The sequence below is a fragment of the Camelina sativa genome, chromosome 20 (genome assembly GCF_030686135.1).
Source record: "Camelina sativa cultivar CO46 ecotype springtype chromosome 20, ASM3068613v1".
Taxonomy (NCBI): domain Eukaryota; kingdom Viridiplantae; phylum Streptophyta; class Magnoliopsida; order Brassicales; family Brassicaceae; genus Camelina; species Camelina sativa.
Genome location: NC_141899.1, coordinates 33,112,207 through 33,139,386, shown reverse-complemented (window position 1 = coordinate 33,139,386; position 27,180 = coordinate 33,112,207). Strand labels below are relative to the sequence as shown.

Sequence of the window (27,180 nt, the reverse complement as noted above, 5' to 3'; positions counted from 1 at the left end):
TTTATTTGTGGTGATACATTAAATTGTTTGGTGTGTATAATTAATAATTAATATATAGTGCAAAGTTGTGTTTCTGTATTTCATTTTGGAAGTATATTTTGGGATATTGTAGAAATCATTAGTAAAACATTTGTAATAATCTTATAAATAATATAGACATTAGGACAAAAAAAAAATAAAAAGGCCCAACTAAAATAATAAAAAGATACTTGACTTTTGTTGTGCTTCTTCGGGAGTCTATCTGATTATTTTTAACCTTCTTCCTTTTTTCTTTTTAATCAACCTTCACTCTTTCTTCTTCGGCTTAGATCCCGATTGGAACCCTATAATTCTCACCTCCGTGATTTCTATATTTAATTACTTATTGATCTACTTTGAAGATTTCAATCGGATGTTTTGCAAACCCAGTAAATGAGTTTGTTGATTTCAGTCTCGGATCTTGTTGGTTGGTAAGTTCTTGATTTTAAACTCTCTCAATTCGGTCTTCTTAATAATTAGATTTTAAACTCTCTCCATTCGGTCTTCTTTATAAATGTATTTTAAACTCACTGTATTATTCTCTTGAAGCGAATAACGAATATACATATATATTATCGTCTGTTGTTAAATTCTGAATTTAGCGACTGTGATTTGGGCTTTTTTGTTATAAGATTATCTAACATCTTAATCATTCAATTCGAGGTATTTCCTTATGTTATAAAAGTATATTCATTCAAAAGAAAAGCCAGATAAGTTCGATGTTGATTTCAGCTTCAGATATCACGGTGTTCTGTAGACATCGTCATACACTAACATATGTTCTTTCCATGTTTACAACTCTTGTGTAGACAGATACTTATAACATCAACAATTACAGTCAACTAAAAGCAAACACAGATGACGTCCTAAACTGGTTAGTAACATGACTCTCTTTTTTTGCCTTTCTTTTCTAAATTAGACTTTCGAGGAATTGTCATGTGTTTACAAAGAACGAAAACAAAACCAAAACCAGTTTTAAATAAATCAAAACAGCATTAAGATGTTTTTAACCGACTATGATCTGTTCAGAACTCAGTATAATACTAAATATAAAGCAAATTTCTTTAGTTCCTTTCAACTGTTGTTCTCATCGTAAGTGTATCTAAGTTCGAATTTAGAGTCTAAATTTTAGTAAAAAGGGTTATATCGATATATTCAATTCACTCTATTACAATCTGTCCTTAAATTCGATTTTTAGGGTCTGTGTTTTGAAAATTTTTATAATAAGATGAATTCAGATCTTAACCAATTTATCTCTTACAGGTGACAACTGGGGTTGGTAAAGTATAATCATTCAACACCAAAGCAAGATAAGTTTGAGTTTGATTTCGTTTACATAAATTACAATATTCTGTAAACTTCCTCATTCAATAATATATGGTCTATCCATGTATACAACGTTTCTGCAGAAAGCTGGACTTATAAATCAACAATTACAGTCAAATAAAAGGAAACACTGATGACATCTTACTCGGTTAGTTACATGGCTCTCTGTTTTTGGCTTTGTTTGGTAAATTATTCTATGAATGAATGGTCATTTGTTTACAAATAACGAACACAAAACAAAATCTAAATCTAAACCTAGAAATTAAAACAGCATTCTTTTGTTTTATGTGGTCTATGCTTAGTTTAGATAACAGTATAATACGAAATATTAAGTATATTAAGTAAATTTCTTCAAATACGAAACAAACCAAACATCCCCAAAATGTTTTACTAATAGAAGACTGCAAAAACAAAATTCACCCTTGAAATTAAAAAATTTAAAACAACAAACACCAAACCAGACCTTACTGCCACAGATTTTGAAAAATTTCCTTGAACACAACAATCATCGTTTGCTTTGTTGTCCCTCCATCTTTATCTAAGATAAGCACTTTCAAACCCTTCTTCGATGTGACCCTAGAAAGGGCCACATATAACTGGCCATGAGAAAACACTGGTCGAGGTAGAAAAAGACCAACTTCTTCGAGTGATTGTCCTTGACTCTTGTTTATAGTCATCGCAAAAGCTACAGACAATGGAAATTGTCTTCGTCTCATCCGGAAAGGAAGTTTAGTATCAGTCGGTTTAATTAAAACCTTTGGAATTAACACTTTCTCTCCAACTCTTTCACCGGTAATAACACAAGCTTCAAGGACATTAATCCCCATCTGAGTAATCTGCAATCGTGTACCGTTGCATAAACCACCTTTAGGATCTATATTTCTCAGTAACATTACAGGAGCACCAATCTTAAGATGAAGACTGTGATTTGGCAATCCTGAGAGCTTTATACTATTTAAGAAGTCTGAACTAAAAACAGGGTTGTCTAATGATTCGCTGTCCTGAGGATCGATACTATCAGCACTTAAGTACACCATTTCTTCACCTGTATAGATATATGATCACTTTATTATTGTATTTAACTAAGATCGGAAAAACTAAAAATTTGCCTGATTTAAAAGTAGAAACTAACCTTGGAGCTTCTCAAGCAGTCTTTCATTGATGGTGTTAACATCACTATTTGTTGGACATAAAATAGCTCTTGTTTGGAAAAACTTCGGATCTGTTTTTGTATGCAACATTTCCAAATCACCATATACGGCCCTACTTATAGAATCAATAGGATCAACTACATCTGTTATTAGCAATTCTTCTGGAATATCAATAAGAGCTTCCCCATCATTTGATTCGGGAATTTTCCCATCTCCAACAGCTAGAATCCAATCAGAAAACTCCTTTATATTCCTTGCTTCAACCTTTGTCATATTCTTTGACATAAGCCGCATATTCTTCGTCAAAGACAGAACCTTACAATGTTCCCATAGATACGAAGAGTTCAATGAAGCTAGAACAATCTGAGCCCTACCAGCACCATTTATTACAAGTAATACCTGCCTGAAGTCACCTCCAAATACAACTACCTTTCCACCAAACGGCTTGTTGTCTGCATTTCTCATTATATCAGATAAACTTCTATCCAGATTCTCAAAACAATATCTGCTCATCATTGGTGCTTCGTCCCATATGATGAGAGAGGCTTCTTTCAACATCTTAGCCAAATCTGAAGTAGGATTGATATTACAGGTTGTAAAATCATCAGGATTTATAGGGATACAAAACCTTGAGTGTGCAGTCCTTCCACCCTCTAACAGCAAAGAAGCTATACCACTTGAGGCAACATTTATAGCTATCAATCCCCTGTATCTAACAGCTGCAGAAAGAGTTTTCCACATAAAAGTCTTTCCTGTTCCACCAAAACCGTAAACAAAAAAGACTCCTCCACAGTCATTTAAAACAACTACCATTATCTCATCATATATTGCCCTTTGCTCAGACGTCATCAACTCTATCCAATCATCATGTTTTTCTTTCAATTCGTCACGATTGTAGTTCTTCTCCTCTATTATATAACGGTTGGAATGATCTAAACCTATGCTGTTTGGCTTTGGCATTTCTTCAATTTCTTTCAGAGTTCCACCATTGCATAACAATATCTCTTCAATATCTTGAAGCGTATAATTCTTCTTCTCCTCATCTGTTAAATTTAAATCTGCAATATCATAAATAAATGGAAATATAATTAGTTTCTTAGTTTTCGCGAACCATAAATACGGATGAGATTATCAAACAAAAGTACAATACAAATAATTCGAAACCTGGATTATTGTATTTTTCTCTTTTCTTAGCTTCAATGTCTTCTGATAAAACATGCCATGTTTCTTCCCACACATGTAGTGGCCTTGATAAACAACAATCTAGAAGCATCATAGCAAAAAGATTCCGAAGTTGATCTCCAAAAAACCAGAAGCTTGCTTCAATAATACTGTTGATATAAGCTTGGTCGTCTTCTAAAATATCTCGAGCCCAACATGCTTTTTTGTATGTATCATACACAACACCTCTGTATGTCCTGATATCTTCATCAGTTTTGGGACCTCTAACAATTCCAAGAAGGATTCTCATATAATATTCCGCTTCCATTCTATGTGGAACATAATTGATCCTTCCAATAGCAAATCCTCTCTGCCTTACTTTCCATTGTTTATTTTTACCATCCCAAGTAAAGTATTTAGGAATTTCTGCATAAGTAAGCGTTCTAGCAAATGCATTAACCTTATTCAGATTTAGGTAGGCCATGAACATAGAATCGACATTAGCTCTTCTGTCAAGTACATCTTTAATCTTCTCCTTCTCTTTATAAAAAAACTGGTTGCTTCCCTGGTGGATGAAATGGAAGTTTCATGACTGCTATACTTCTATACTGTATTGGAAACTTGAAAAGCCTCCACGCTGCTTCAGAAGCTGAAACATATCTACAAAATAAAAAAATAGAAATTTTAGTAAAGGAAAAAAATACTAAAGAAAGGCAATTAGGAGTCTATGATTCGAACCTGCAATCAAAGTATTCCTTTATTTCATCTTTTTTTGTTTTCTCACCATCTGCAACATTGTTACTCCCACCTTCAGTCTCATTCGTATCCGTAGTTTTCTTTTTAGGTTCTAGAACAACTGCAACACGGTCTTGCCCTTTGTTAATATACTTAAATAATTACTTTATTGAACCGGATTGGTTGCACCACTCAACATTGATGTGAGCACGATATCGCAATGATAAGATACGATTGTAAGGAACAACATATCTGTTATCACACTTCAGTGAACCTTTCTCAACAAAATTAGAAGATGCTCGCCTTCTATAGATTGGATATCCGTCTTTACAAACTGAAGTTTCTTCAACATTCTCTTTTGGGTAAAACTTAGAACACTTTCCATACACGGAGAAATTTATATTCGCCGCACCACAAGGTCCATGAATCATACAATCCTTAACAACGCTGTATAGTTCAGGATCTTCATCCTTATCTGGTATCTCAGCTGAGATTATTTTGTTAATGTCATCAGCTGTTGGCAATTTACAGCTTGGATCCATGAATAACAAAGTATGAGCATGAGTAAGACCCCGCTTCTGGAATTCAACCGTGTACATAGCTGCATTTTATTAAAAAAATCATGAATTAGAAAATGTATGTGAAAGATTGCGGTGAATAACGGGTTCAATCAATATTCTTACCAGCTATAGTCTTCCCTAGGAGATGGTCTTCCGTTAAATCTTTCATCAAAGAATCAAGTTTAATTTTGAAGATACGACACATAATGTCTGGTCTATCATCAGAATTAAGCTTCCGCTTTTTCAAATACCTTGTTACTTCTGGCCACTTAGGGTTACATGTAAATGTAATGAATAAGTCAGGAAAGTCGTACTGTTTACATGTAGCCATTGCATCATAATAACTATGCAACATATATCGAGGTCCACCAGTGAAAGAGGCTGGTATTCGAACTTCCTTTCCTTGCTCTTCCATGCTATTTGTTCCAGCCTCTGCTGCAGCTTGAATTGATGCATAGTTATCACAACAGATAGTAGACTGATTATATTTGATATACGACAACCTGTTTGATTCTAAAGTCGTGTATGCATCAACCAAAAATTGTTGGAAAAGGCGCTTAGACCGAAGTAGAGTATGAGCCTCGTCTTCTCTTTCTTGGATTCTGAAAGCAAACCACTGCCGTATTGAAATAAACTTTTTTCCTTCATCTTTCTGATTACCTTTTAAACACTTTTCAATTCCAACTCTGAAACCATCTTCACCATATGGAAAAATAAGAGGATACTGTAGTGCCAAGTAAGCAACATGAACTTCACTTATTCTTTGTAATCTGCCAGAGCTTTTTTCTTGTACAATAATATCACGTCCGGGCATCTCAGGGTGAAAATCACCTGGGATCAATGCAGCTACTTCTGATGATGTTGGCATAGAATAGGCTCTTCCATCTTTACCTACACGATCACTTACAATCCGCATGTGAAACTTCGCATTCTCATCAGCAGCAAACTTATCTTTAGCTTGCCTAAATGACTCAACATAGGGATTAACTTCATCCAGCAGTCGAATAAGTTTTGCAATTAGTTCTTTTCGTATACTCTGTCTACCTTTAAGACTTCCGGACTGCTTTCCCTTGCTGTGCATAATAATAAAATAACGCACAATTAGTACAATTAAAAAATAGACAATTTAAATCAAGGTTGATCATGTAGAATACGATAATTCGTTAGAGAGTATATTTATTAACAATAAGAACAATACCTCATTACAGATGATCTGTTCTCAATCTCATTATCTGTGTCAACGATATAGAGCTGGGAAAATTTAGCATAGTCACCATCTTCGGGCTTCAAACTACCAATTTTGTGAAAATTCTGGCCATGTAATTGAAATTGCTTAGGACCTTTACCCTTTTCAACTGAACGATCTACTTGACCACCAAGAGAAGTAAATGCAAAAAGCATATTATAAGCCCTGATATTCTCACGAAAATGCCTGCTAAGCGCATCATCCTTACTAAGCAATTCCCTTAGAAGTTCAGGTGCTTTTTTGAGAAGTGGTAGTTTAACGGTTCCTTGTAAGCAACATAATGAAAATTTCGGCTTTCTTGACCTTCTGCGTTTGTTTATTCGCTCATCATACCACATCATTGCACCACAGTAAGAACACTTGAATGTTGGGTCACCATGGTCTACATACTTTTCATCTAACACTGTATTTCCATTAAGAAGATACAACTATTAGAAGACTGCTACAGGAAATTATAAACATTTGATTTGTGTAAATGACTAACCTTTGTCCACTTTTGGTCTTGAACATCGACCCCTTGCATTTAATTCCGTGATTCTACTCATTCCGGGAGATCGAACTTTAAAACCTTTATGACGCCTATTATATGTACCACAAATCTTCTGAACAGTAATCCTATTCCTTGTGCCAATTGAATGATCACTATCAGTTTCTGAAAGATCTGAATCATTATCTTCTAGACTACTCACATCAAAGTGTTGTTCATTATCTGAGTGGTCATCTCCTGTAATATAATTGTAATTGATTTCACACAAAAAAAGGACAATTGTCATTAAAAAAAAACATAAAATTTATTCAACGATACCTCCTATACACGAAAGATCATCATTTTGATGAGAATAGACTTCCAGATTAGGAACCAATGTTATTTTTTCCTTTCTGGCCGCGTGGACATATTGTTGTAATGGTGAATCTGAAAGGAATTCAATATATTTAGAATGTACTATTTTATTATTCAGTTAATTATTCTCAATCAAAATAATAAGCTAAACCTGTAAAATTTGTGTCTCTTAATGCAGAATGACTTGTCGCTGGAAGGTGTGGCTTCTATCTTCTTCTACTATCTGGTATGTTTGTAATATCTTGTAAAATCTTACGTGCGCATTTCTTTAGCTTTCGCTCAAGAATCTTCCTTGTAGTTTTTTTGGTAGGAACAGTTTCTGTGAGTATAAATGCAGCTTCTTAAAATTTAAACTATATATCTTATAAATAAACATAGGAACTGTAATTAAGTACAAACACATACCTTGTGAAATAGCACTTTCAGGAGACACAGTTTGTTGAGTTATAGTTGCTTTTGTTGGTCTTGGGTTAATATGAGCTGTGCACAATAGAAATACCAAACGTTATAGGAAAGGTTCTTTGTAGTGGGTTTTTTTAAGAAGCTGTCAATACTCCTCCTTGATTACCTTTTAAAGATTCATTCCTCAAGTTCTCGACAAAATTGCTAGTTCCTAGTCTAGAATATGATTGTCTTATATTCACTGCAGACAGGGGGGAGTTTTCTTGTTCGTCGATCCTTCTAACTGCACATATTGGAACAATAGATTTACTCAGTAATGGACAAGTAATGATATTTGAAATGGATAGATATGGGAGTAAAGGGAGTTTTCTACAAATAGGGTTTACATTTTTTTTGGATTTTACATTTCTGAGATTGCTTTCGTATGGATGATATGAATTCATGACTTCCAGGAGATGAGTAAGATTGGTTAACTTTCACGGGTGTGAGATTTTCACAATGTTCGATTACAGCTGGTACCGACCCTGCAAATGTATGTTGTAAATATTTATTTCTTGTAAAAATGTAAACATATGTATTTTTTTCAAAATAGAATACGACTAACCTGCCGAATACATTTTAGGTAGTCCTCTTTTAAGCTGTGTAGTGGCAGGAATATGTTGGAAGCAAATGTCTTCATCTACAATGGTAACTCCTTGAATCAAACTTTCTAGTATTGAAACATGTGTAAAACCATTGTTTTCATCTAATCCCGGAAAAGCTTCTGCAGGCATAATATTACACGACAAAGTAAATTGTGTGAAAGAATAATGGCTTTACAGGTAAGTTTGGTAAGATACTACCTGCATATCTGGAAATAATACTACTTCTGGTTGGATCAATGGATTCATCTATAATAATAGGCGTCAAGTTTGTTATGTCACTGAAAATCCGCCCAAAAACGCCTTTTACATTCACCAGATTTTGTTGATTTGATTTCTCGGTTTGAGCTGAATCCAAACATATTCTTTTAGTCGGTTGTTTTTCTTGATCAACTAATTGTTCAAACAACCCTCTCTTGCTCTTCATTAATAAGTTTGTATAGCAAAATGTGTTTATAATAATTTGTCGGTTTTTATCCTAGAAAAACTCAAATGAAGAGTTGGTACCATTGCTTGTAAAAAGTTACTTGTAAATGAATTTGAGATTTTGTAAGGTTGTGGTACCGGTATTTTATCGGGTAATTTTGCTAATGTTTAAATATTGCAAATCTTTTAGATTTTAAGTTGACTTTACATTTATATGTGTGAGATAACAATTTCGGTCGTCCTTGGGTGCAGGTACTATAAATTCTACATGATTTCTGACCGTAATCTTCGCCAACATAAAAGGTATGTAAACAAACTCTTAATTTAAAGGACTAACTATTAAATTTCCATAATAATAGTTGAAATCTGTCAGTCCAAATGGAAAATATACTAATTTTTAATTTGGAATGTTAAACATCAATTACATAAATAAAGATTCTAAAAGGGAAACTTCAAATTAATTTAAAAGTTTTGCTCAACAACCTCCATAAAGACTTCATCTTCTTCTGAGTGTTCAAGTCCACTGTCATCAGGAAAAAAGGATGGTTTGCAGTCCAAATTTATATGTTGATGATATATGATGTTTAAATGACTACACAATCAAACCTGTAATTATTTCTGTCGATTTCTGCGAATTCTTTATCAAAGAAGCATCTTGAAGAGGCAGAATCAGACATTAAGGAATTTTGAGCTACGATTGAAATATTTTAGAAAAGATTAATTGTAAATACTTGGAGAAATCTATAAGTAACATACACTTTAATTTTGGTAAGATACATAAAAGTTACACTCACCTTGGAATGAAGCGTATCGCCAGAAACGTAGAACGCAAAGGATTGACCCATTAACATAATTGATATCAGATACCCTTCTAGACCAGTTCTTAACAAAGTCATCACACGTTTTTCCCATTGCAACACATTTCATAATCCTCCCACTAACAGAGTTTTAAGAACAGATGTATACTTTGTCTGGTTAGGATATCACGGATTATACAAAACATAGAAGAATCTTTAAAAGGTTTAGTAACTTACGTGTCATCTTTTAGTTTGAAAATGACCATATTTGCTTCAGATTCACATCCACTATTCTTGTCCATATAATGTATCTTTGCAATCGGAGTTACATCCATGAGAACTCCACATGCATCTACATAAAAACATGAATAAAACTTTTCAGTAATAAGTAAATATATCGAAGGGATTAAACCTAATAATCAGAAACATACCAACAACCCGTTTCTTATCAGCTTCTGTTGCATTCGCAATTTGTGTTGCTGAAGTAAACTCAAAGAACTGACTTGTCGATTTTGGACCAACAAGATCCATTTTTGTTTTAGGAATAAAAATGAGATGAAAAGGGTGAACTGAGTATGGATTCGACTTTGGAATCACATCAACCTTGAAGAAGTTCAAAAGGTACCATTCACCTTCTTTGAGCCATCTCTTAAATTTCTCTTTATACTTGATCGGAGGTATAGAAGCATCAATTCTAGATCCCTGGGATAAAATAAAATAGAAAGAAACTTTAATCAATTTATAAACCAATGGAATTACAAAAACTGTGAGATAAGGTATATAGAAGATCACGGAAAATGAAAAAACAAAACAAAATTTAGCATACCTTCTCATCTGCGAGAATCATTTCAACAAAATTCTCTTTTGCTTTCCAAATACTCAAAATTTTGACAAAAATAGTCCACTTTGTCTTCCTTGATGAATCTAAAGTAATATCTTCAAAAAAGGACCGATGAGACATGGTGAGTTTTTGTCTGAAACTTTTGATATTGGAAACTTTTCGCTTTCCTGTGGTTTTAAGTTTTTTCTCAAAACTTAACACTGACTGTCTATTTATATATACATTGAGAGAATAATTTCTCAAAGTCATTTACTACCTGTAATAAATAACGAATGCCTCTTCTGTTTTATAAATATATATAAAACCTAGCAATTTTAATTTTATCTCCACTTTCAATTTTGGTTTAAACTGGTTTTGATTGACAGATTGATAGATGTAACTTTTTAAGTTACCAAGATGGTTGCTATTGGTTTACTTATTTCGAATATCAACAAACCTACTTTTTACTATTTGGTCTTCAGCTTTTTGTGTAATTTCAAATATCCAATATATATATATATATATATAAAATTAGATTTCTGAGTTCTCAAAGTTGTTTAGCAATTGTAAATCACGAAAATAAGGAATTCATCCTTTATTATTATTGAGAAAATAGAAACAAATTATTCTGACCAGATTCATCACACTGGATCAATTCTTCGAAACTGGAAACTTAAAAAACTTGCAAACAACTTTTAAATCTTTAACATTAAAAAAAACGCAACCCTTATTCTTTTTTCTTGAACGAAGTAGTCTTCAAATCTTCCATTCCTCACGGCTTCTTCTTCTTTTCCTCATTCACCATCTCTGCCTTCGTCAGCTTCTCCTGCTTAATCTGGACCACCTTGATGTTGTCCAGACACAGCTTCTTTGTAGTAGAGGAACTATCATTAGGGGAGTCTTTATCAGGACTTGAACGCTTTGACGATGAAGTCGTGAAGTCAGAGACTTCATGACTGCTGGTCAAGCACAAGCTAGCCTAAAACAAAAAATATTAAAAAATATTAGGGTTTGTGAATATCAGCTATACACGTTTTGTTAATTTCATTGAGTTGTAAAATGGAACCTGATATCCGGTGCTATCATCTGGAGGATTATCCCCACCTTGTGAATTATCATTAAGATCATCATCCGGTACACCATCATTAACCAGCACCCTTGAAACCTTGTAGATATCCAACTCATTCCACAAGTTTTCACTTTCAACACTCACAAGAAACTGGAATGTTTTTCCGACCAAATTCTTGATATCATCTGGCAAGTTGTCAGGATCTTCCATCTGTTATTATTAAAAAGTAGTATTTTAGATAGTTTACTTTGTAAAACTCCCTTATTAAGTTGTTGTTGTATGTTAATCATATCAAATACCTCATAAAATGGACCATCAATGAGTGAGTTTGCTGAGCAGCCTACAATCTCTGTGGCCATGCTATCAAAGAGCATCAACTTCAACTCACCAGAATTATCCATAACGTTGACATGTAGTTTGTACCTAGGACCATAACGTTCAAAGATGAGTATGGAGATTATACACCTATAATTGTGTATAAATTGATAAAATATTTCAATGTGTATACCTTGCGAGAACATTAGTAACATGTACTCGACACCCATCACACCAGAACTGGGGTTTCTTTGCAGTTGAGACAGAACTATTGGTGATTGCGTTGATAGGTGTAACCTTCTTGTTACACCTTTTGCACGAGATATAGTACCAAGCCCAATCACAATCTATGGCATAAATAGTACATATCAATTTGACCTTTCCTTCCTACACATATGTATATATTCGGATTAGGAAAACACTGATATAATTTGAATGGAACAAAATTATAAGGTTAATAATTTTAACACACTGATACATTTCCCTTAGTTACCTCAGTCATATCCAAAATAGCTTGTATGTTCCTCCTTGGGAAGTTCTGGTAGAACTCGCCTACATTTGCTAACTGCAAATTATTCCTTGGTCTCCTCTCAATTAAGGTAATAGAAAGCCCATCATTTGGCAACCTAACATTTATACAAATATATATATATATATGTTGAGTAGGGCTGATAAAACCCAATATACACTAAGCATAACGTGGTTTTAAATATATGTAGTTAAACTTACTTATTCTGCCACTCTAGGATGTCTGCATAGTCGGGATTAATTACCACCACAGATGCATTGAAAGCATTGGAGATACTCCTCTTCTCTATAAGAGTAAAACACATTGAAGATTTTATAGGTCCGAACTGGTTAAAACTTACAACATTGCGGTTTTTTAAGTAAAAAAAATACTACTCTATGATAAGGTTAAATGATTAAAACTTACCATTGTAAGTCTTGATTTTTGCAAATCTCACCAGACAAATAACACGTGCTTGAGCATCAGGATCACAAGCACTATGCACTTGCTCAGCAAATGTACCCCACAAAGTGCATGGTAGTCTATCATCACTTATAAAAGCAAAGCGCAATTAAAATATGTTGTGAATGTTAGGATGACATATGTTTTCAGACATTTCGTATTTAGAATAAAATGTTACCTCTCATCCCGAAGCTCAAAACTGATCTTCTTAGTGGGTCTGTTGTTGACATCGATGGTTTCCATCTCCCCAACATTCACAATTTGACCAACAATATCTGATGAATGATGTCATTGAATTAGCAAATTTATTAGTTTTCTTTAAACATTCGATATGGTAAAATTAAAATAACTCACCAATCAGATGGTTTTCATTCAGGTTGCCGGACAGGACAGAAACAAATGGGGACAGAGTTAAATACGGATCATCAGACACAGAGTCCATCCTACTGACAATGGTTTGAGTGATGAAAGACATCTTGTAACGATGGGCAGTAGGCTTGAATTGACCAATGGCGATACTCAAACCAAAGTTCTCGACAGTTCTCCATTGACCGGTCACGACCTTGTTTTCAAAACGACTGATCAAGTCCTTCTTGACAGAAGCGTGAATCTTCGTCCCCTGGTAAAAGAAGTTATAAGGTACATTGTAGTTGCATTACAAAAAATAAAATTAGAGGTGAATGATGGAAGACAACAGTATTTAAACTTACTTGGACATCTGAGAGCACCATATCGAAAGTTTCACCAAACCTTGTTGAGTAGGTCTTCCATGAATGAAGAACCCTTACTTGGACCTTCCAAGAAGTCTTGTAAGGCTTAACGTCGCGAAGGTAAGCGTAAGCTGCAGCCATTGATAGTTTCTTGCTGAATTTTGCTTGAGAATTGATTTTTGCTTGATGAGTTTTGAATGTGTTTGATGTTGGATTATTTATAGTGGTCGAGTGTTCTAGGGTATCGTATAGGATTTGCTTTGATAATTGCGGGATTTTTGGTTATGATTACGATTATATTATGTATCTGATAGAATTTGCTTTTAATGTTGATTGATTTTCAAGATTATGTAGAGAGATTTGAGGGCGGGATTGATTGAGAAGATTTTGTTTGAATAGTTACCAAAAAAAATACCTTCGCATATTTTTAAGTGTGTATTAGGCTTGTGGACAATTTTTAAAACCTATAGATATTGATAATATGGCCGATATGTATTAATCTGGGCCTTCGGGTAATTGAAACCGAGTTTCTTAAAAACACGCGGATCCTTGCTGTGTGGGTGATTTTTTTTTTTTTTAATAATTTCTGACACATTTACCCTGCTCAGTTAATCGATTGATTGTCCTTCTATATGTATTCAGTGGCAATTGCTGTAAATACAGTGAAGATTTTGGACATTAAAAAAAACGTACTCCTCTTTTAATTATAAGAAGATTAAGGGACAACATTAGAACAACATTAGACAAAGTAGAAATTCATGAGACTTTTTGGATTATTAACCCAAATCTTCTTTACAATTTTGAACAACATTAGACAAAGTATTAACCCAAATCTTATTTACAAGTTTTAATAACATTAGACAAAGTAGAAATTCATGAGACTTTTGGATTGTTTTGATATAATATCAATTAAGGAACCTAAATTGGTATGTCGTCAAAATAAAAGTAAGCTAACTTTCCTAATTGAAGTTGACTAAAATAGATAGGGATGTGTTAAACATCGAAGCTCAACCCTCCGCAAATCTAACTTCTAATACATTGGAAGTTAATAATCCTAAAACCTTTACTTTTCATAATCTTTTTTATCGGTTCAAGCAATTTATAAGCTATATCATCATATGTTTCTTTTGGTAAGCAAAATGATACAACCTTTACTCCTCGAACAAAATGAGGATCATTCCAAATAATATCGTTACAAATTTTGTCAAGATATTGAAAACAACCTTTTGGTAGCATAAAATAGCAGTCCAAAAGTTAACAATGGTGTATAGAACTAATCGAATTAGTTGTATTGTTCTTTGTAAAAATAAATAGTTGGGATTGATTTATGGTTGATCATTTTGTGGATGGAGCTTGTGAGACATAAGAAAAACTCCAAGAATTGCGTTGATAAGGGTGTATGAATAAAACCATATTTAGTAGCTAGTTTGAAAGAAAAATTCAAGTTATTAGTTATTACCATCTAGAATAGACAAAATTTCCTCTAGTTTAATACCAAACTGAAAACCCCTTAAACCCTTAGAATACGAGATAAAAACCGTTCTATTTCATCAAAGATAATAGAGACAAAAAAAAAAAAAAAAAGATAATAGAGACAACAACATTCACAAAGCTAGAATGAGTAATGAGTGCATCAAGATATGACCGGTGCATTGTAAATATCCTTATCCTCTTTCAAAGCCTGGTCAAAATTCCATAAACTGAATAACTTTTTACTGTTGGTCAAAACTCAAAAGCTAACATGATTCTCATCGATTTTATTTCTTAAGTAATGTCGGATACAAAAGTTCAGCTAGATTGACACTTAATATTGACAAAAAAAAAACCAATCAACCATATTGTAAAAGAAACAAAACTAAAAGCGACATAAGCATTCCATTGATGATATAAGAACAACTAGAAATGACTTTTCAATTGAATTATAACTAGATACGGACCCGCACATACGTGCGGGATTGTTTTCATAAGTGATATTTAATGTTTTTAAACCCGGATCGGACCGGTCCAACCGTGACCTAGTAGATATTCCGGTCCAGGTTACCTCTAAAAACAGAACAATTAAAAAATCCACAAAAACCGTAAAACTCCGTTAAAAACCTGTGAACTGGTGGTTGAACCGGCATGTCGGACCAATGGGTCAGCATCAAATTAAAATATTTTATTTTATCACACTTTAAACTCAAACAAAATTAAAATTAAATGTTGTTATTTATAGAAAAATCACTTAGTTATTTCATCTAATCATTTAAAAATTTAATTTTAGTTGTTTAGTACATCATTATATATGTTTTGTTCATATATTTATAGAAAGTAGATGTTATATTTATAAAATATATTTATAAAATATAAACAAACCAATAAACTAATTAATATGTGGTTCAACCGGTCCGACTAGTTGACCCAGTGACCCAAAAAACTTCCGGTTCACCTTCCGGTCCGGTTTTAACAAAATTGGTGATATTTGATTTATTGTAACATATAGTTATACTGTTATTAGTAGAAATGGTTTTTTTTTTTGGTTTGTTGAAAGAATGTTTTTGAAAGTACTTTTATAGGATAGTAGTAAAACATATTGTTAATTACATTTTGGACGGGTAATGTTTGTAGACTACAAATTGTAGTTTGGATTGTTCAGCTTATTTTTTTTTTTGAAATTAACTCAGCCTTTACACTTACGGCCTAACATATATGTTTAACCAAGTAAAGTCCAATTACCAAATTCCCTGGCCAAGGCCAATAATTTTAACTCGAGAGGGCAACAAAACTTCACCTTTTCTAATACAATCCGACTCTTCGACGAAAACAGTAACTAAAAGTAATAATATTTGTTGGTAATATCTTGTTATCATATTTTATGTTTCCGATTTTTATTTTGGCTATATGATGTGCTAATTACGTGGGTAAATGATATTTGCTTTTAAGTGTAGTACCTAATTATTTGGGTAGATTTGTTTAGATTTATTTAGATTTAATGGTATATACAAACAAATATCTTGTTACCATATTTTTGGTTTCTTATTTTTATTTGTTAATAATCACTTGAATATCAATTTATTTGGCTCCAAAAATTATATTTATCCATATTTCCATTTGAGTGACATTTCATTGTAATAATTTCAAAGTTTATGTTTTTTTTTATTAAAAATGTTTCCCTTTTAATAGTATAGATTAGTATTGAACTTAAAATTATAATATAACTTTTTAGAGAGAGTAAAATTTTTCGTTTCTTTTTAGCATCTGAATATAATGCATAATGGACGGTAGAAATTGTACAAGTGCAATTTTTTCTGTTTTTGTATTGTTGGCGACGATCGTACAAACATCATCCATCACATCATAACTTAACTACTAATAATACAAACAAAAGAAACAGCTAAATTCAAAGGTGCGAACTCTTTGGTCTCTGTTTTTTTTAAAACCCAACCATTTTACTTGTTGATATTTTTATATATTTTTTCACTTCTCGGAAACGGACAAACCGCTTTATTGGCGATGTGGTCTGCTTGCTTCATCTCTCTCTCTCCATTGCCTCTGTGTTCGTGTCCGTAAAACAGATCTCAAAAAACCTCTCTCTTTCTCTCTCTCAAGATTCCCACTCTTTTCTCTCTCTATACACTTTGAAAACAGCGTCTTTTCCTGCCAAAAAACCATCGCTTTCTCCAGAGAAACCTCACTCCTGCCTCATGTGAATGTTTGGTTAAGAAAGAGAGAAAAAGAGGAGAGACATCTGTGACTGCTTTTCACAAACGGTGTCGTTCTCATTTCTCCTTTTATTCCTCCACTTGTATGTATAAATCTTTGAAACGGACCATTCAGTTTTGTTTGTTTGTTGGTCTCTCAATAGTAAAAGTTTGAATATTTTCTTAAAAGAAACAGAGCTTTTTGCGTTTGTAGCATTCTTGGTTTGTTTTTTTTTATTACTCATTTTCTTACCTTCAAGTACTAGAAGAAGCACATAGCTCAAAAAAGTTTACGTTTTTGCACAAATGGGTCCTTAAATTTTGGGTAATTTTGGGCAAGTTCAGTGAATCTTGGGAGGGGCAATTAGGGCTGTTACCAAAGTCAGTGATATCGTTTTCAAATTTGGAAACTTTTGATTTTCCGCAGAAGAAAATGAGATACAGCTCGATTTGGTTCTTCTATAGAGACTTAGACAAGAAGATTCTCTCGAAGAAAACAGAACACTTGTGACCATATTCATGAGTAGGGCTGCTTCTTCTCGGATTCTGAAAGATTCAAATGGAGACTTGGGTGAGCATCTTCGTAACCATATTCACTTAACCAACTGTATTCATTTGAAGAACCATATGCACAACAACAACAACAACAAACAGAGTCCGGTTTTGTCTGACCGGTCTCTTCTTATGAGAGATCTTGTCGTTCTCCAGAGATCAAGATCACTTAGAGACCCATCAGCGAGCCCGAATTTGAAAGAAGATCATAAGGATTCACGTGAAGGAAGGAGAAGATCTGCTGATCAGAATGTGGTTAAGAAGTCTGGTCTTCGGTTGTCTGGTTCGTCTCCAATTGTGAATTTTGGGACTTCTAAGGTGACTCCTTCTGATGAAAAGTTTGATAGGTCGAGTAGGAAGAGTAATAGGTTCGAAGATGTGAACGAGGTTTGTAGTGTTGATTCTGTGAAATCGAAAGATAGTGTCAGTAAGGTCAATGAGGATATTGTCAAGACTCTGTCTGATCAGTTAAACGAGGATAGTGATGATTTGGTTTCTTTTAATATTATACCGCGCGGTAATGGGCATAGAAGACGTAAGTTTAGAGGGACGAGGAGAGCGGGACGAGGGGTTAATGTTAGAGACAATGTTGGTAACGAGAGTGAGATGTCTATTGCTTCTAACTCAGTGCCTCGTGGTGAGAAGTATAAAGGAGAAGGAGGAGGAAGGGATAGAGAACAGAACATGAGTGGAGCTGTTCCAAGAAACGGTTGTGTTCCGTTTAACTGGTCGAGCATTCATCATAGAGGTAAAAGTTTCCTAGATATAGCTGGTCGGAGTTTATCTTGTGGAATGTCTGAATCAAAAGGAAAGAAAGGTGAAAACGATATGCTAATGTTGTCTGATTCAAGCTTCTCTAATCACGAGACGTTACCTCTTTTAGTCGATAGCGCAGATAATGAAGAATGGGTGCATGATTACTCAGGAGAATTAGGTATCTGTGCTGACAACTTGCTCAAGAATGATCAAAAAGATTCAGAGTTTTGTAAGAAGAGCAGCCGCAAAAATACTCGGTGGCATCAAAGCTTTACGCAGAAGCACGCTCCAAGAACATTCCATGATCTATTGGGACAAAATCTAGTGGTACAAGCACTATCCAATGCTGTTGCTAAACGAAGAGTTGGACTTCTTTATGTCTTCCACGGTCCAAACGGAACCGGTAAAACATCTTGTGCTAGGATTTTTGCTAGAGCATTGAACTGCCATTCTACAGAACATTCAAAGCCTTGCGGCGTATGCAGTTCTTGTGTTTCTTACGATGATGGTAAGAACAAGTACATTCAAGAAATGGGTCCTGTTAAAAAATTTGACTTTGAGAATCTGGTTGATAAGATGATCATCCGTCGTCAGCAGCAAAGACAGCACCTTACATTCATATTCGACGACTGCGACACCATGTCAACAGATTGTTGGAACGCGCTTTCGAAACTCGTGGATCGAGCACCTCGTCGTGTGGTTTTCGTTCTTGTATGTTCGAGTCTTGATGTCTTGCCTCACATTATCGTTTCGAGGTGTCAGAAGTTCTTTTTCCCTAAGCTTAAAGACGTTGATATCATCGATTCCTTGCAACGGATTGCGTTAAAGGAAGAGATTGATATCGATAATGATGCATTGAAGCTTGTTGCTTCGAGATCAGATGGTTCCTTGAGAGATGCGGAAATGACTTTAGAACAGCTGAGTTTGCTTGGAACAAGAATCTCTCTTCCTTTAGTTCAAGAAATGGTAAAAGATCAAAAACTTTTCGTATAATCTTTTCTACATTTTGATATTGTTTTTGTAATCTCTCTCATTATGTTCTTGTTTTTTTTTCAGGTTGGGTTAATCTCTGATGATAAATTGGTTGATCTTCTTGATCTAGCCTTATCTGCAGATACTGTCAACACCGTAAAGAACCTAAGAATAATAATGGAAACAGGTCTAGAACCATTAGCTATGATGTCACAGCTTGCAACCGTCATAACTGACATACTAGCCGGAAGCTACGATTTCACTAAAGATAAACGTAAAAGAAAGTTTTTCCGGCGACATCCACGTGAGTTTTTAAACATCACCACATCCTAAAATGAGAAGTATTTTTGTAACGATGTAATTAACATATTTTTCGTTGTTGTAGTGTCTAAAGAAGATATGGAGAAGCTGAAACAAGCTTTGAAAACGTTATCTGAATCAGAAAAACAGTTACGAGTATCGAATGATAAACTAACTTGGCTCACTGCTGCATTGCTTCAGCTAGCTCCTGATAAACAGTACTTGCTTCCTCATAGTTCTTCCGCTGATACTAGCTTTAACCATACTCCACCATTGACGGATTCGGATCCTTCAAACGGCGCTGTAGCCAGAACAAGAAGAGATGGTAGTAGTAAGCAAGATTTCAGTTGCATAAAACGACCTTCGGTTGAAGATATTTGGTTAACCGTTATCGAAAACGTTCGAGTTAATGGTTTAAAAGAGTTTCTTTATAAAGAAGGAAAGATCTTTTCGATTAGTATCGGCTCAGGTACAAATGTATACACATGAGCATTGATTCTAAAACCGTTTAATATCGATGATTCTAACTTCTTTATATCTCGCAGCTCCTACGGTGCAGTTAATATTTATGTCGCCAATAGCGAAATCAACGGCTGAGAATTTCAAAGATCACATTTTGAGAGCGTTTGAGGCGGTTCTTGGATCTCCAGTCACGTTAGAGTTCAGAACCGAGTCGAAGAAGGACCTGAAAAACGTCGGTTTAAGCAATGGTGAGAGATACCATGAAAGTGGAAGAAGAAGCGAGATCATAGAAGTAGCTGAATCTGAATCTCCAATGACTAGAGTTAGAAGGAAACACTTGGAAGCTAGTCAGAACCAGAATCAGAACCAGAGCATTGTGAAAGGAAAAGTTTCGTTGGCTCAAGTGATCAAACAAGCTGAAGGAAGCAGTTGGTCTAAACACAAAGCCGTGTTGATTGCAAATAAGCTTGAACAAGAGAATTTGTAAGATTATTTTACCAAAAAAGTTTGTTCCTTAAGTTATATTGTTTTAAAAAATATGTTTGATAATTCGTTGGTTTTTACAGGAGACTTGAACCAAGATCAAGAAGCTTGATTTGTTGGAAAGTGTCAAGAAACACTCGTCGCAAGGTAAAAAGATTCAATTTTAGTGTTCAAGTTTGATTAATATTATTAAACTCTTTAACAAAAAAAACAAAAATGTTTGATTATTATTTCTAGCTATCGAGATTGAAGATGAGAACAAGAAGGATACGATTACATTCGTTGTTGAAGCTTGTCTCTTGTGGGAAACGTCTATCAACGAGATCTCCTCCTAGATAGGTTTTAATTTAAATTTTGTTACTTCTTCTTCTTTAGTTTTCTTTGATCATAATGTAATTTTTTGTAGCTGTATAATTTTCTTGAATCTTTATTCGGATTTTGCATTATTTAAAAAAAAAAAAATCAAATGATGGTCAGAGATAGATCTACTCCAAACTCCAGTGGTTTCATTGATCTCTTCATTGTAGATGGAATGAGATGCAAAACTAAATTATTTCAAACAATAAAGTTGCAGTTCTCATATGTCCTGTAATACTATGAGATATCCTATAAATCACGGATGGTCTAACATTTTTTTTCCAAAAATTATATTATAATAATAAAAATTATTGTTATATTTATCTTTTACTTTCTCCGTTTCAAAATATATGATGTTTTGGTGAAAACACGCATATTAAAAAATAATTACTTTTAAAAAATTTAACCAATCATAAACAAGTCTGCATAATATAAAATATAAATTTAATCTAAAAGTTGCATAGAAAGTTGAAAACATCCTATATTATGAAACAAAAATATTTCTCTAAACATCCTATATTATGAAACGGAGGGAGTACTATTTTCTGTTCCAAATAGTCAAATAGACATACCACCATTCTCTTACTATATTTTTTAATATAATTGTCTTTATATATAAAAAATAACAAAATTGATCATTTTTTCCACAAAACAAATTTGATCATTCTTTTCTCTAAACTGAATTAAAAACAAATCAAATACTAAATTGGTATAAGTTTGGATTATGAATGTTAACATTCCTAAAAGATAAACATAACTCCACATATACATAATATATAATAAATATGATAATAAACTTAGTTTTTGAAATTAACCCCGCACGTACGTGCGAATCCGAACATAGTTTCTTTTAAAAAGTTATTTTGTCTGAGATAATATTTATTTTTAATATTGCAATTATTTGGTAAATCTACATATATCATTTTGAATACAAATTATGTTATAATTTATAGTATTTTAATTAGTTTGATGCATAATACAGTTTTATATTGTTTGTTTGTTGCATTTGCATCATTATTTTGTGAAATATTATAAAGTAGTAATTATAATATCGTAATTGTGAGCAAATACATTTATTAATTTATCAACCGCATAAATTTAGTTTTACCAACCCATCGATGTGGAATATTAAACCACATATATTTTTTTCATAGATTGAATAATATATCTTTGTATTTAAAAATTCAAATCACAATAAATGCAGAAAAAGTCTACATATTTATTTATCATAAGTATTATATGTTAATTAAAAGTAATTGTAAATAACATAAAATAAAGATGATAGGAGGATCATAATTGAAAATCTTAACAAAATCTTCTAAATATAGTCATTAAAAAATACTTATATATAAAATTTTAGTTTTTAAAATTCTAAATTGGTTTATATTTTTTTAGAATTTATTAGGAATTTTTGTCCATAATTAATTAGAGAAAGAAAATATATTTTTTAAACTAATAACTATTTAAAAGATTTTATTAGTTTAATATTTGTATTAAATTTTTAACTTTATTAAAAAATGAAACAGTTACTTTAAGACCAATGACATGACAATCTAACTTTTGACACTTTATAAGGTTAGTTTCATATTTGTAATTTTCAATTAATATAGTAAGAATATCATTTTGAATTTAATTTAGAATAGCTATGTAACTTATTGCTACCTATTCAGTACAAAAAATACACAATTAAAATATCTCAAAAGAACAAGATTAATATTTTATAATTAGCTTAAGCCTTGGGTTCGATGAAATACGGTAAGTGTTGTGCCGAGAGACCCCATTTAGTCCATAAGTTAGACAGGGGTATGTCAGCAATATGTCCACCTTGACATTTTCAATCTGCAGAACCTTGACATTACCCTAGCCGATAGAGAAGATCCAAAGAAGGTGAAGTTTTCTTGTATATAAAGCACAAGAACCCAATGATATGAGGAGACACATAAAATTGAAAAATTGGAAGAGTTAAACCTGATTGTAAATCGAATGAGATGCAAAACTAAATTATTTCAAACAATAAAGTCGCAGTTCTCCTCCTAGATAGGTTAATTTAATTTTGATACTTCTTCTTTACTTTTCTTTGATCATAATATAATCTTTGTAGCTATATTTAAAAAAAAAAAAAAAAAACAAATGGTGGTCAGATTAGATCTAGTCCAAACTAGTGGTTTCATTGATCTCTTCATTGTTTGTTTGGTCCATAACTTTAAGGGTTGGTGATTAGCTAATTCAGTCTAGGAAAATGATAAAGTGGCCTTTTTAATTAAGTAGTGGTCACATAATGATTAGCTACTTTCATGGTCCGGTTTGGTGCAAATCACTTTGATCGTCTACTAAAATCGATATAAATACTTTATATGAGTATTATGAACATCAAATCCGATGTCGTCCAGCGGTTAGGATATCTGGCTTTCACCCAGGAGACCCGGGTTCGATTCCCGGCATCGGAGCTTTTTAAATTTCTTTTTAAAACTTGTTTTGGAGATTTTTATTTTGTGTTCATTCATTCATATGCTACAAACAAAACCGACCGGCTCTGTACATTATAACTGAAACAATATGAATGCAAAAACCAGATAAGAATACGCATCTATGTTTACTCCTGTCTCTCAAGACAATAAGAGAGATTTGGGTTTCACAGAGAGTAATAATAATGAACAGAAGAAATACATTAGGAAACAACAACTATCTTACAAATTTTACAAAAAACCTCAGTTCATATATATATATCAAGTTTTCTCTGTAATGTTGTTATTTACATTCCCTGAATTCCACCAAAACGTCCTTTGATTCCCATTATCGTTATCGACATCTTTTCTCTCTGACTGAACTTCCTGTTGCTCCGTTGACCCCGGGTTCTCTGTCAAGCATTGTTCCCAAAAGTCATCATTAACACCTGCTTTTGGAGCAACAGCCACGCTAACGGTAACAGGCGGCTCTAAGTTCATATCAATCTTTGATGATTTAGGTCGTGTATCACCAATACTTAGACTCGACTCAGCCGCATCAAGATCCATGCTTGATGATGACTGTACACCGCTCTTCTCATATGATTCTGATACAAGATTCTCCCAAAACGTTAGAGAAGACTCCAAGTTCTCGACCTGCTCTACGTGTGACCTGCTCGAAGGAAGAGAACTCTCCGGTACTCTTCGTTTTCTTCTCTCGTGGTTTTCGAGGTTTAGAGAAAGTCCTGGTTTCCCCAAAACCTGTGATACATATGCCACTATTGATTTCTGATGTTGCTCCATTTGTTGTAACCGATCTTTCAAAGTCGTTACTTGCATTTCAAAGTCTTTTCGTTCTTGCTCTTGGCTTTGTAACTCCACTAGAAGGTCTTCTTTCTCCCTTTTTAGTCTTTCGATCTGATCCTCCATGCTTCGTCTTTCTGCTTCCGTTAACGGATTTTGCGTTTGTAGATTCACTAACGAGTGGCTATGAACTGGTTTTCGTCTATGAATGTTCTTCATTAGGTAAGGTCGTCCTCTAACGAAATCCTCATTCGAGAACTCCCATTTCTCAGGATCAACTTTTCTAAAACCCTACGAAAAACACAAAAGGGTTAAAAAAATCAAAGCAATATCCCCACAGAGATGATTACAAAGAGAAGAACATTACATATGTATTAAGCTGACGGATGAAACTAGAGAAATTCTTGTGCTTGAAGAATCTAGGAAGAAGGTCTCTTGAAAACTCGGCTGGGTTCTTGACGATGAAGCTTTTGTTGTTTTCGCTCCAAGAAACGACCGAATCAGAAGAATCATCGTCTACCATTTCGTATGTTTTAGTAAGGAAAGGTGGAAGTGAACTTGAACTTCCATGACTACTTTCATCCATCCCTTAACCACTTCAAAACCGCAAATCGCAATTCCCTTTTTTATCTGCTGGATAGAACAAAAGGTTGCAAATCAAGCTCCACTACAGAGGACTCATCATTGATCAGATTAAATCATTGAAAGCAAACATTTTTAACTCAACAACTCCATTTTAGGATTCAATGAATCATTAATATCAAGATATGAATCGATCTCTGAATAATTAGCAATCAAAACCAAAACTTTCCCTCACATGTCACAAGATTCGAAGCTAGAAAAATCCCATCTTTGTATCAAAGTAAACACAGAAACCAGAGATCTTCAGATGAATCTACAAAGAAACTTTAAGCCAAAACCCCAAATCCAATATAGAAGGTTAACACGAGAGGATAAACGAAATCCTTTTGCTTTCTCCGACCAAAATGATTTGAAATCAATCAGAACATTTATTTTCATCTCATGCTTCTGATTCGGAATTGGTCAAAACGTACCAGATGATGATGATGATGATGATGACTGGAGAAGATTTGTTTGACTCGATCCCGATTGGGAGAAACAAATCTTCGAAGCCTCTTGAAATGATTTGATTAAAGGAACAAACATTCAGATAAAATATGAATTGAGAGAACGTAAAGCAAAAGAGAAATTTTCAAAAGAGGATTGGTAAGGTTTGATTTGGCTTCCTACAAAGGTTTGATGAAGCGCGTATGAGAATGGCAACAACAACAACAACAACTGTTGTGTCAAAAAGATGGGTTTGGTGGTTTACTATTATCAACTCTTCTTTTTCTTATTTTTATTTCTTTTTCAAATTACCAAAATTATAATATGATAACATTAAAATTTTGACCCAAAAATAGTTTATTCTTGGCATCAATTAAATACAGTATATGAAAACATATTTTTTTCCAACCAAAATAATAGTAATGTTGTTGGTCTTATTATTTACTTATGGATTGTTTGATCAAATTAATACATTAATAAATAGTATATGATTATTAAGGGTGGATAGCTCAACGGGTGAAGACTCTAGCAAAATCTATACAATAAGAATTTGCATTGTAACTTCAATTTAACCATATTCCACTAACCAACTCCACAAAGTATTATCAACCAAAACAAGATATACACCCTCCTCCTTTAGCTTTATCACGTATAACCTTATCTAATGTTTTCCTAATCTTTTGCTCATCAAAATTTTCTCCCTCCACAATTATTGTGTCGTCTTCTTCCTCATCAAAATCAACAAAAGCAACTCCTAAGAAAAGAAAAAAAAATATTTAAAATTTGTAGAGTGCGTACTTGCAGATTTTGGCAAAAAAAAATTGGTGAAATTTTGTAAAATTACAATGAGTTTCCTATGACTCTACATACTATAAAATATTATTGTATCCATATTTACAAAATAAATTATGAGTTTATCCAGTACCTTTTTTGATAATTTACTAACAAAAAATCGTTTATCAATTAAGTTAAGAAATTTCTAATTTTTTTTGTTTACCAAAATAATTAAATAACTAGTTTATTAAGCCTAAATTTATGATTTGTATTATAACCCTTATATCTCTAACTAATTATTTGTTTTAACCATATGAGTTGTGCTTGAGATTACCTTTAATCCGAGCGATACGTCGTATTGCGTCATGACCAGTCTTTTCGTCACTAGATTCAAGTTTAAACCGAAGTACAACCATTTTCTTCAAAACAAATTTAAAACTATGACAAAAATTTGTTTCCAAAGCTTGTGAAGTTGGCAAGAGAGACAGCAACCTCTATTTATATAGGATTACTATAAAAACAAAATTTGGATATGTCTTAAATAGTCTCATAATAGTTTGACACACAATAAAATTATACAATTTTAGCTTTCAAGATATGTTGATTTTTTCATAAAGTCCAGATCTTAAAGTTCTCTAAGAATACGCCCTAAAAGGCCAAAAATAAATAAATAAACTTAAATATATATTTTCTCAAAATAATAATTAGTTACCAAAAAACTAATTTAAATATATGAGCCCAATAAATGCCCATATCTAACTTTTATCCATACTTGAAATGCCAAAATCTTCATTATTGTTTAATGCAACCACAGACAAACACTAATCAAACAAATCAACAAATTGAGATAGAACAAACAAAGCTATTGTTCATTGTCTTCTATATCAAATCCTCTCTTAATAATACAAAACAAAACTAAAATCAAAATCATTCATTGTAACTCCACTAGAAGACCTTCTTTCTCCTTTTTTAATCTTTCGATTTGATCCTCCATGCTCCGTCTATCTGATTCCGTTAATGGATTTTGCGTTTGTAGATTCACTAACGAGTGGCTATGAACTGGTCTTCGTCTATGAATGTTCTTCATAAGGTAAGGTCGACGTATAACAAAATCCTCATTCGAGAACTTCCATTTCTCAGGACCGACTTTCTAAAACCCTACAAAAAACACAAACACAAAAGCGTTATAAAATCAAAGCAACGCAACAATAAGCTATATCCCCAAAGAGAAGAACTTTACATATGTATTGTGTTAAGAAAGAAGAAAAGAACTCTCACTTTATTAACAGAATGATATGATACACTGTTTGTACGTACAGCTATAGAACATACTCTAGATC

General features: G+C 33.2%; 5 protein-coding genes, 2 long non-coding RNA genes, 1 other non-coding gene and 1 pseudogene across 33 annotated transcripts; 3 read left to right on the top strand and 6 right to left on the bottom strand.

Moving 5' to 3' along the window:
- The first annotated feature begins 177 nt into the window (after positions 1–177).
- LOC147919780 (uncharacterized) lies at positions 178–13,308 on the top strand. 24 transcript variants are annotated; one of them, XR_015593156.1, is made up of 11 exons: positions 178–449; positions 832–892; positions 1,282–1,492; positions 7,217–7,264; positions 7,893–7,972; positions 8,063–8,127; positions 8,210–8,261; positions 8,760–8,810; positions 9,847–9,925; positions 12,855–13,117; positions 13,241–13,308. It is a non-coding gene; the product is annotated as an uncharacterized LOC147919780 (long non-coding RNA). The 24 variants fall into 24 exon arrangements; XR_015593151.1 differs by having other exon boundaries at positions 205–449; positions 828–892; positions 9,830–9,925; XR_015593158.1 differs by having other exon boundaries at positions 212–449; positions 828–892; positions 8,210–8,270.
- On the bottom strand, positions 1,809–3,470 carry LOC147919783 (uncharacterized). Its single transcript, XM_087505473.1, has 2 exons — positions 2,477–3,470; positions 1,809–2,389 (listed from the first exon to the last, which is right to left on the bottom strand). The coding sequence occupies exons 1-2, from the start codon at positions 3,453–3,455 to the stop codon at positions 1,809–1,811; spliced, it is 1,560 nt and encodes a 519-aa protein (XP_087361599.1). The 5' UTR covers positions 3,456–3,470.
- Positions 3,592–4,990, bottom strand: LOC147919782 (uncharacterized; annotated as a pseudogene).
- On the bottom strand, positions 5,058–6,970 carry LOC147919781 (uncharacterized). Its single transcript, XM_087505701.1, has 3 exons — positions 6,682–6,970; positions 6,150–6,600; positions 5,058–6,024 (listed from the first exon to the last, which is right to left on the bottom strand). The coding sequence occupies exons 1-3, from the start codon at positions 6,968–6,970 to the stop codon at positions 5,058–5,060; spliced, it is 1,707 nt and encodes a 568-aa protein (XP_087361827.1).
- LOC109131264 (replication protein A 70 kDa DNA-binding subunit B-like) lies at positions 10,897–12,721 on the bottom strand. Its single transcript, XM_087505700.1, has 8 exons — positions 12,657–12,721; positions 12,443–12,567; positions 12,238–12,322; positions 12,002–12,134; positions 11,702–11,895; positions 11,493–11,616; positions 11,191–11,403; positions 10,897–11,103 (listed from the first exon to the last, which is right to left on the bottom strand). Exons 1-8 carry the CDS (start codon positions 12,719–12,721, stop codon positions 10,897–10,899), a joined length of 1,146 nt encoding a protein of 381 aa, XP_087361826.1.
- A 3,183-nt stretch (positions 13,309–16,491) lies between the features above and the next one.
- Positions 16,492–20,975, top strand: LOC104771807 (protein STICHEL-like 4). Of its 2 annotated transcripts, XM_010496396.3 has the most exons (7): positions 17,280–17,439; positions 17,577–19,142; positions 19,233–19,452; positions 19,534–19,917; positions 19,994–20,393; positions 20,477–20,540; positions 20,631–20,975. In XM_010496396.3, the coding sequence occupies exons 1-7, from the start codon at positions 17,428–17,430 to the stop codon at positions 20,730–20,732; spliced, it is 2,748 nt and encodes a 915-aa protein (XP_010494698.2). In that variant the 5' UTR covers positions 17,280–17,427; the 3' UTR covers positions 20,733–20,975. The 2 variants fall into 2 exon arrangements, with proteins under 2 accessions (XP_010494697.2, XP_010494698.2); XM_010496395.3 differs by having other exon boundaries at positions 16,492–19,142.
- A 2,150-nt stretch (positions 20,976–23,125) lies between these two features.
- TRNAE-UUC (transfer RNA glutamic acid (anticodon UUC)) lies at positions 23,126–23,197 on the top strand. The gene has a single exon. It is a non-coding gene; the product is annotated as a tRNA-Glu (tRNA).
- A 127-nt stretch (positions 23,198–23,324) lies between these two features.
- Positions 23,325–25,329, bottom strand: LOC104771806 (heat stress transcription factor A-4c). Of its 2 annotated transcripts, none has more exons than XM_010496389.2 (3): positions 25,054–25,329; positions 24,366–24,631; positions 23,325–24,289 (listed from the first exon to the last, which is right to left on the bottom strand). In XM_010496389.2, exons 2-3 carry the CDS (start codon positions 24,582–24,584, stop codon positions 23,477–23,479), a joined length of 1,032 nt encoding a protein of 343 aa, XP_010494691.1. In that variant the 5' UTR covers positions 24,585–24,631; positions 25,054–25,329; the 3' UTR covers positions 23,325–23,476. The 2 variants fall into 2 exon arrangements, with proteins under 2 accessions (XP_010494691.1, XP_010494690.1); XM_010496388.2 differs by having other exon boundaries at positions 24,366–24,628; positions 25,054–25,324.
- A 151-nt stretch (positions 25,330–25,480) lies between these two features.
- LOC147919779 (uncharacterized) lies at positions 25,481–26,355 on the bottom strand. Its single transcript, XR_015593700.1, has 2 exons — positions 26,175–26,355; positions 25,481–25,820 (listed from the first exon to the last, which is right to left on the bottom strand). It is a non-coding gene; the product is annotated as an uncharacterized LOC147919779 (long non-coding RNA).
- Positions 26,356–27,180: the final 825 nt, after the last annotated feature.